The sequence below is a fragment of the Atta colombica genome, unplaced genomic scaffold (assembly GCF_001594045.1).
Source record: "Atta colombica isolate Treedump-2 unplaced genomic scaffold, Acol1.0 scaffold145, whole genome shotgun sequence".
Classification (NCBI taxonomy): domain Eukaryota; kingdom Metazoa; phylum Arthropoda; class Insecta; order Hymenoptera; family Formicidae; genus Atta; species Atta colombica.
Genome location: NW_017259234.1, coordinates 2,183 through 11,987, shown reverse-complemented (window position 1 = coordinate 11,987; position 9,805 = coordinate 2,183). Strand labels below are relative to the sequence as shown.

At 27.2% G+C, this 9,805-nt stretch overlaps 1 protein-coding gene across 1 annotated transcript in view; it reads right to left on the bottom strand.

Annotated features, from left to right (window-relative positions):
* Window positions 1-9,277, bottom strand: part of LOC108685030 (odorant receptor 4-like) — an 18,550-nt gene extending 9,273 nt beyond the window's left edge. Inside the window, exons 1-2 of the mRNA XM_018189640.1 lie at window positions 9,240-9,277; window positions 7,568-7,700 (exon numbers count right to left, since the gene is read on the bottom strand). Coding sequence (XP_018045129.1) covers window positions 7,568-7,700; window positions 9,240-9,277 — 171 coding nt within the window. The remainder of the gene's footprint in view (window positions 1-7,567; window positions 7,701-9,239) is intronic.
* Between the last annotated feature and the right edge of the window lie 528 nt (window positions 9,278-9,805).

Below are 9,805 nucleotides of genomic sequence, written 5' to 3'. Positions count from 1 at the left end.
TCGGTTTTAACAGTTCATAATACACTACGCCGAGCTGGTCCCACCAAATACAGAGCATGACCTTGGACGTCAAAATCACCGTTCTTGAAGCGTTGAAACCACTCACGACACGTTCTTTCACTAATAGCGGTCTCACCATAAGTATTTGAGAGCAATCGATGAGCCTCAGCCGCAGATTTCTTCATATTGAAGCAAAAAATTAAAACCTCCCGCAAATGACGAGAATTTGGCTCGTCTGACATTTTCAATCGAGAATAACTTTATGATGCAGATACAAATCGACGAATGTTTCTATGGGGTTATGTTGACAGATGCCCAAGTTTATTGTATGACGTCTATGATTTATTTATTTCGACCACCACTTACCGCTAAAACCATCTATAGGAAAACGGCGGAAGCAAAGTTGTACACTTAATATATATTATATATAAACGAATATTTCGATTTATATTCAAATCACTCTCAGTGACACTGATAATACATAATAAAAAATTAATTAATTTCAATTTGATGCTCAAAATGTCCTGACTAAGAAATAATCAAAGCGCGTATGTACGTCAGTGTCCCACTTCGTACTTGAATTGTATCTTGTTTACGTACTTTGATTGTAAACTTCAATTAAAATAGTTTTTATTATTTATTCTTCAAGTCAGCGAGGACTGGTTTGAATAAGCAAAAACGTTTATTTAAAGTCCAATTGCATCACATTATTTTGATTTTAAGTAAAAAATTAAAATTCTCACTTTTTCTTTTTAAAGCCGAGAGAAAAGAAGAGATAGAAATAGTTTTAATCGCTTAAATTCAAAGTAATATTAGTGTTTGAGATTTTTAATTAAATTCTTCAATTAAATTTTTTTAATTAAATTGATTGTCTAGCGATATTTTTACTTTTGTGCACTTTTTCTCTCGTTCCCATAGTTCTCTTTAAGTTTTTTTATATTTTATTTATAGGAAATTTTTTTAGTGATATTTAATTGGTTTAATTACATTACTTAATTTTACTCAATATTTTGTTAAATAATTTATGTGTGTGATGAAAGCGTATTCTAAAACGGTTATAAATTACAAGAGAATTTTTATTATGTATACCTGATATCCTAGAAGACTTAAGAGAAGTACAGTCAATGCAATTTGTATGAAAAGAGGTAAACTGTATATTGATTCCACAATGGCAATAAATCTAATATAATATATAGAAATATATTTTTTAATTTGTTATTCTTGTTTATACAAAGATGAAATATAAAATATCTTAAGGCATACTCACTGCAATACTTCTGTGTGTCTACGAATACTGTACACGATATTCACATAAGATTTATCTTCTGTGAATATTACTGTCAATCTTTCATTTTCGAAAACTAATGCGGTTTCCAATCGATATCTAAACTCAAAAACTTTTAGAAACTATCATTTTTTTAAATACATATCCCCACAACAAATAAACTGTCTCATTATTTATGTTGAACTCAAATATTATAGAATTTGTGTACTTAAATCATAATCACTCATTAGGCTCACCTCAAAGCTGCAAACAAACCACAGCAATATTCGACCATCGTTAAATACAGAACATCGATTACAGTTAATAAAAACATGTACATAAACTCGCATATACTACAATGTATGAAAATTGGAACGTAATATGTGTCCAAATCAATCATGGAATTAATGCGAAAAGGTAGTCCTCTTTGCACGTTATTTGATGTTTCATCAGTCTCCTCAGATTTCACGTACAAAACTCTTGACAGTAATGTCGCAAGCAAATAAAGAACACTATGGCTTAGTAAAAAACCTAATTTGCACACAAATTTTCGTGATTCACTGTTATTGTCAAAAAGATTATAGTATTTAAGAGAATACAATCAATGGTGCCCATCCGATTTTAGTGAATCTTTACTATTCTGTAGACAAAAATAAAAAATGTGTATTTTTTTAATTCTGTTGAGTCGCACATTAAAGGAGTAGAAACTTCCCTTAAGAAAAATCGATCTTTTTCTTTCGAAACGAATATTTTCGAACTATAAGAAATAGAAAAAATTTTCCAGAATGAAAATTGAATGACTTCAAGAATATTTTAGAACTATAAAAAAAATTTTTTTTTAATTATTTATTTGTTGTATAGCCACATTTATTTTCAAAAATTTTTTTCATTTTTTTTCATTTTCGAAAATTAAAAAGCATTGTACGCTGAAAATAACGATGTGTATTAAAATTACATTTCGAAAAGTCACTTTTCAGAACGAAATCGTCTCCATATACGCGCTCCGTGGACACTCCGTTCGTCTCATACCACGTTGACTCCGCAAAATAGCGATGAAGGCAAATACACACAATTCTTCAATGCAATACAGCAATAACTAGCAAACTATTAAAATAAATTTTTACATAATTTACATTAGTAATAATAATAACAATAATAATAATAGTATCATAACAATAGTGACTCTGTTAAATTGCTAAAATTCTTTTAAAAGTTAAATACTTTTAATGATAAAGATATAAAAGAATTTATGAAATATTTTGAACAATTAAAATCAAAGCATAAATAAAGAACGTTTATAAAATTTATTTATTTCATTTTCATTGTAGCAGCTAATTTCAGTGTTCAATTAACATGAATAATGTTTTAATAAGAAATAATATAAGAAAAAAGGGTCTATTAATTTATAAAACTAAAAATAAATATAGAATTACGAGCCAAGCCAGATCTTAATGCTATGATAGTTATAAAAACAAAAATTTATTATCACAACTCTGAATATTGTCTAAAGATATAATTTACGAAAGATTGCATAAATAAAATTTTATTTTGCTTCGAAAGAAAAAGATCGATTTTTTCAAGGAAGGTTTTTCACTCCTTTAAAGTGCGACTTAATAGATATAAAAAAATACGTATCTCCTATTTTTGTAGAACATAGAACAGCATTAATGCAGCACTAAAAGCTCATTTAAATTGGAAGGGGGATTGTTTATTGTATTCTCTGTTAGATGTTTTATAAATTATTAGATATTTTATAAATTTTCAAAGTTAAAATATTTTCATATTTAAAGATATACTATAATATGCTGAGTGTATTTCAAAATAATTTAAGAAATGTAATTTACATATAATATGCTTAAAATTTAATTTTGTTGCAGAAAACTATTGTATACGATAATACTATTAAAGTCACACATACCCGTATAAGCGTAGCCTAACTTTCGCCCATGCTGCGCGTGCAAATTTTGTATCTTAGTTTCCTCGTCCGACTTTGGAGAAAGACAATATTCTTGCATCTTTAATAGAAGTATTTTTATCTATTTCTCGTTAAATATGAAACATAATTTTTCATTATCGAATTTATTATTATCATTTTTTAATTTTTGTATAAACATTTTTATTTACGCACCTTTGGTAATGTATGTATCGCACATAATATTTTACTCATCATTAATATAGCGTAAAATAACAATGGTAAATTATCGATCACCTCGAAGAAATTGTGTCTGACCTCGATTATACCCGACAGCTATATTTTTCGTTGATTTTATTTCGCACATGTCATATAACAAATAATTTTAATTGAATCCAATCATAATTTGATTTATATTTGATTTAATTTAATTATGTCAATTTTATATTTGATGAAACAGTATAAATAAGGCATAAAGATAATTAATCTTTCAAATTTTTTGAAAGAGCGCAATAAAAATTTGCAATAATACATGTATATAGTACTCTTTTAAAATATGCGTTTATTTTCAACTCACCTCTAATATAAATGCAGATCCAAATATCAGCATCAAAATGGTATATATCGTATAACGCCTACGTCGCTTATGAAAAGGCCATAGACCACTAATATTTAGTAGTAGTCGAATGATGTTATAATGCGAATTCTGAAAGAACTGATCAATATCATCCATTCTGTATTTTACTTCTTGCCGTTATTATTACAGAAGCGAAATTCAGTTACCGTAAGCTATAGATCATGTTGGTCTCCCATTGAGAAGTCTGTTTAATATTTGATTGTCGTGAAATCTAAAATATATTGCGAATATATTTGCTAACGCTGTAAAAAGCAAAACTGCACAGTGTAAAGTCGCAAGATTATCTTATAGAAATTACATAATTATAGAGAAGAGGATCAATCATACTGAAAATATTTTCTTAGTGGATTCAACACAGACGAAAGAGGTATAAAAATTTTATTCGTAAATTGATTTAATATCAGACTATTATGAGAAGAAGTAGTCGCTTCAAAATCGGCTGCATTAGAAAATAACAGTCTTATGGAGTACAAGCTTATCAAAGGTCTATTGTATTGTATATTACTATTGTCGAGAGTTTCCTATACTTATGTTTTATTAAAGATAAATAAAACGGAGATGGTTTACCAAAAAGATAAAAAAATACAAATATAAATACATTTTCGTATTTAATAATTTTTCAGAAATATAGATGATTTACCGTTAGTTAATAAATTTTATATTTATTATTTATTGTTTTTGTATTAATAACAATTTTATATTTTTTAGAAGAAAAATTTAGAAAATTTTAAATTACAGTATGTAAAACTGTGAAATATGAAGCGGATGCACGTACGACCTAAAAAAAAAAGATATATCAAAAATATTAATAAAAAAAGCATCATATAAATGTCATAGTCTGTTCTTAATTCAAAACTGTAATTTAAGATGTTAATGCCTTTATAATTGGCTTGTGACATTTTAAAAAAAGACTTGTACTTAAAACTGTTTTCAATATAAGAATCGTCTATGAACAGAAAATTATAATTAAAAGAAAATTATATCAAGTTTTACCACGCTGAAACTCGGAAAAAAAAGAATCATAATTTTTCCAACAGTCAATGTACAAGTTAAAATACTTCTCAGCATTATCATATTCAAAAGCTTTCTAGATTTGGGCGATGATTCATACCATTCACCTCGGTAACTTATATCAAAAACTTTCTCATTTTATGTATCACAAATAGAAAATATTTAGAGAAGCTATTTTGTTTTGTACAGAATATTTGCACGATGTGTATTAAGTTTATTAGCTATTAACTAAATATGCTTTCACTTACATCGATGTGTACGCGATTGCTATGATTGATTACTTGCTCCTCACCAGGACACGATATATAAATGCAGTAATTGAGCGATAATATATAAGACATGCTGGATTGCAAGATGAGTTGATGGTCCTACTTGTTGCCTAAATATTCAAAAAATTGTGCAATATATGTTATCACATTATTATAATATATATAGATATTTTTAAAAATATTTAACGTTATTACAATGTGTCAAAAACAAACCTGTAAAGCCGACACTCATCGTCAATATTAAACCGATTTCGAAGAAAAAAGCTTTTGTAAATAGCATCCAAGCACCTCGCGCATCTTATTTAATGAATGAGTTTGATAATTAGGTTTTATTAACTTTTTCTTTAAAGTACATAAATAAAAAAGTCTTATATTTCTTGCAGTTATGTAGAGGTATACATTAACCGTAAGAAGTCTTTGTGTTTTTGTATATAATATGTGAAGTTTTTGTAAAATTTATCATCTTCCTTGAGCAAAGCGAGTTCCTTATTTTATCTAGATGGACTTTCGTACTCTAATCGATATCTATGAATCAGACTCGGCCGTGTATCTGCTAAAAACTCTCCCTGAAAATCATTGCGTCCTTGACACATGCGAGAGGGCAGAATCACTTATCGATATTACGTCAGGGCGCGATAAAAATGATCTAATGACTTTTTTCATGTGTATATTATTCTCAAATTATATTAATAGAATAATAAATAGAATAATGACAAATAAATAATGATAAATAAATAATTGAACTAGTAATTGAACGATAATATATACAGCATGCTGAATCGCAATTGTTGAATGCTTGTAATTAAACTTAATTACATATTAAAAAAAATTAAAATTTCAAGGCAAATGAGTGTAAGGCGCAGTAATTGATGAGTAGATTCAATCATAAAACAAAATTATGACAAATTCTTACACAGATGTGTTAAAAAATAAGATACCCAAATATGTATTCAAATTGTGTTAAAATTCGAATTCTTTATTACATATAAATGCTATCTAATGATTTTTTATCATGTGTGAATTATTTTCAAGTTATATTAATAGAATAATAAATATTATTGATAAAGTAAATTAATATAAAGAAAAAAGTTTAAGTTTCTTTTTATTAATATTTATTTTAATTATAGTATATTAATTAAAGTATATTAATTTAAGTATATTAATCAGTAGCGATGTCATATGCCTCTGCGCTTGAAAGTAATTGATGTTAATATAAATATAGCTAACATTTTTTTACAATTTCCTTATTTTTTCTTCATCTTCAAATAATACAATTTTATTATTTAAAGGGGCACACCTAGAAGTGAAAAAATCGTTTCTTCTTTACATATTTTTACAGTATAATATCTTAAGAATCTTTTTGTAGAGTTATAAATCAATCCGGCGAAAAATAGAGAAGTTATACACAGCGCGCGCTAAAATTAAAAACGAGTAGATTCGAGCGCGTTGAAAACGACAGGTAGAGGCGCGTCTGCAATAGGACGTTCAAGTTCGCGCAAGTTAAAAAAGAGTCTTTCTCTAATCATTACATTTATCAATTACAAACCTCAGAGTTGCATTTAAAAATACAAATGTTGATTGAATCTTATCTGGACGAACAACTGAAAAGGTTGCAACATTAGCAACTAAAAGTATAAACTGAATGTAAAGCTTTAAACGTGTTTTTCTCAAAATATAGTTTTCAAAGCGCGTGACCACTGTATCTTGAAGACGGCTCAACTGACCGATTTACAATTTTACACACTTTTTCTACATAATAAAAATTATTCTTGACATAGGATTTTTTCCTACGTTAGTAGTTAGTTTTTTAGTTTTTTTCACAGCCAAAAATGAGCAAAACTTTTCGTAAAAAATCATTATCTTTGACCAGATGCTATTTTATTCAAACGCAATATTTTAAAAAACAACGTCAAGCATCTATGTTTTAATTTTATAAAACTTGTGTCATTTTGCTTTTGATGAGTCTTGTGCAGCAATGGTCACCGCAAATCCCGTTTTACAAAACATGTACGACAATTTGAATAGCGACTCCATTTTGTATTATTTTTACAACTACAATTTTAACGGTAAAAAAATAAACAAAGATATGATCTTTATCAATGGAATAAACACTTCTCTATCTCTATCCATAAAAAAGTAAAGTTAAGCCTCGTTCTGACTAAGTGTATATGCCTCCTTAATTTTCTACGAAAAACGTTATAAAAAAAAGAAACATAGTCCTATAAATGTACGTTCTTAACAATCTCATTTTTGTCTATTAATAAAATTTAATAAAATTTAATTTGTCATTAATAAAATTTAATGAATAATAATACGTAAATGTAAATATCATTAATTAGGTTTAAAATTGTTATTGCAGAGACCGTAATAACATAAAATATGATGATGATAAACGTAACACCTAAAACAAAATTAAAAATTTTGTTTTTATAGAATCATTGAACGTATACATGCTATAAAATCATTACACTTACCGCATTAAAAGTTACACATGACAATACAATAACTTTGCCCAGTTTCAGTGTCGATGGTTTTTCACTTCTCATCATTATCATTATAAGAAGTTTTCTTGCTGCTACTGGCATATTGTACCACTTTGTATTATATCTGCAAATTTTACAAGAAATTTATTAGAAATTATATCAGGTATTTATCTACTTGCTATTTCATAACATTTTTATCAATTAATATGACATATAATTTACAAATGTGTTACTTTATTATTGTACAAAACGTACGCTGATTTAAACACTTTCTCACTGGAATCTACAATTTTCTGACCCTGCCAATTTTCGAACAATACATTAAGCAAAAGTCCATTTAAATAAACATAATTATTTATATCTCCGCTAACGTTTTCCATGTTGTTTACTATCTGTTAATCAAAACGTAATCAAACGTAAATAATAAGTGTAGTTAATTTAGTTAAATTAAAATATAAAAATATTCAAAGAGATGACTATGAAAGCAAGCGCGGTAAAAAGTACAACGCGTAAAAACATCATTAGACAACATTAATTTAATTAAAAAATTAAATTATACATATATAACGACTGTTTCGGCTTATATGCAAGCCACCCTCAGTGACGCAGACAATACATAATAAAAAATTAATTTATTTCAATTTGATGCTCAAAATGTCCTGATCAAGAAATAATCAAAGTGCGTATGTACGTCAGTGTCCCACTTCGCACTTGGGTTGTATCTTGTTTACGTACTTTGTATTGATTATAAGATTTAATTCAAATATTTTTTATTATTTATTGTTTAAGCCAGTGAGAAGTGATTTGAATAAGCAAAAACGTTTATTCAAGGTTCGATTGCCACCAATATTATTTTAATTTTAAACTTAAAATTCTTACTTTTCCTTTTTAAAACCGAGAAAAAGGAAGAGATAGAAATAGTTTTAAGCATCGCTTAAATTCAAAGTAATGTTGATATTTGAGATTTTAAATTAAATTCTTCTATTAAATTTTTTTAATTAAATTGATTGTCTAGCGATATTTTTATTTTTGTGCACTTTTTATCTCGTTCCCGTAGCTCCCTTTAAGTTTTATATTTTATTTACTGGAAATTTTTTTAGTGATATTTAATTGGTTTAATTAAATTACAATCAATATTTTGTTAAATAATTTATGTGCGTGATGATGGAAGCATATTCTAGAACTATTATTAATTACAAGAAAATTTTTATTATTTATGTGTACCTGATATCCTAGGAGACTTAAAAGAAGTACAGTCAATGCAATTTGTATAAAAAGAGGTAAGCTGTATATTGATTCCACAATGGCAATAAATCTATAAATAATATAAAATCTAGAAATATATTTTTTAATTTGTTATTGTCTTGGTTATACAAAAGATGAAATATAAAACGTCTTAACGTACTCACTGCAATGCTTCTGTGTGTCTACGAATACTATACACGATATTCACATAAGATTTATCTTTTGTCAACATTATTGTCAATCTTTCGTTTTCGAAAACTAATGCGGTTTCCAATCGATATCTAAAACTCAAAAACTTTTAGAAACTACAATTTTTGAAATACGTATTCCCACAACAAATAAATTGTCTCATTATTTATATTGAACTCAAATATTATAGAATTTGTGTACTTAATTTATAATCCTTCATTAGGCTCACCTCAAAGCTGCAAACAAACCACAGCAATATTCGACCATCGTTAAATACAAAACATCGATTACAGTTAATAAAAACATGTACATAAACTCGCATATACTACAATATATGAAAATTGGAACGTAATACGTGTCCAAATCAATCATGGAATTAATGCGAAAAGGTAGTCCTCTTTGCACGTTATTTGAAGTTTCATCAGTCTCCTCGGATTTCACGTACAAAACTCTTGACAGTAATGTCGATAGCAAATAAAGAATACTATGGCCTAGTAAAAGACCTAATTTGCACACAAATTTTCGTGATTTACTATTATTGTCAAAAAGATTATAGTACTTAAGAGAATATAACGAACGGTCTCTGTCCGAAATGAGCTTTTATTATTCTATAGACAAAAATAGAAGATATTTTTTTATATCTGTTGAATCGCATTTTAAAGGGTGGTAACCTTCCTTGAAAAAAATTGATCTTTTTCTTTAGAACCGAATATCTTTGAAACTATAAGAAATAGAAAAAACTTTCCAGAATGAAAATTGAATGACTTCAAGAGTATTTTAGAACTATATATAAAA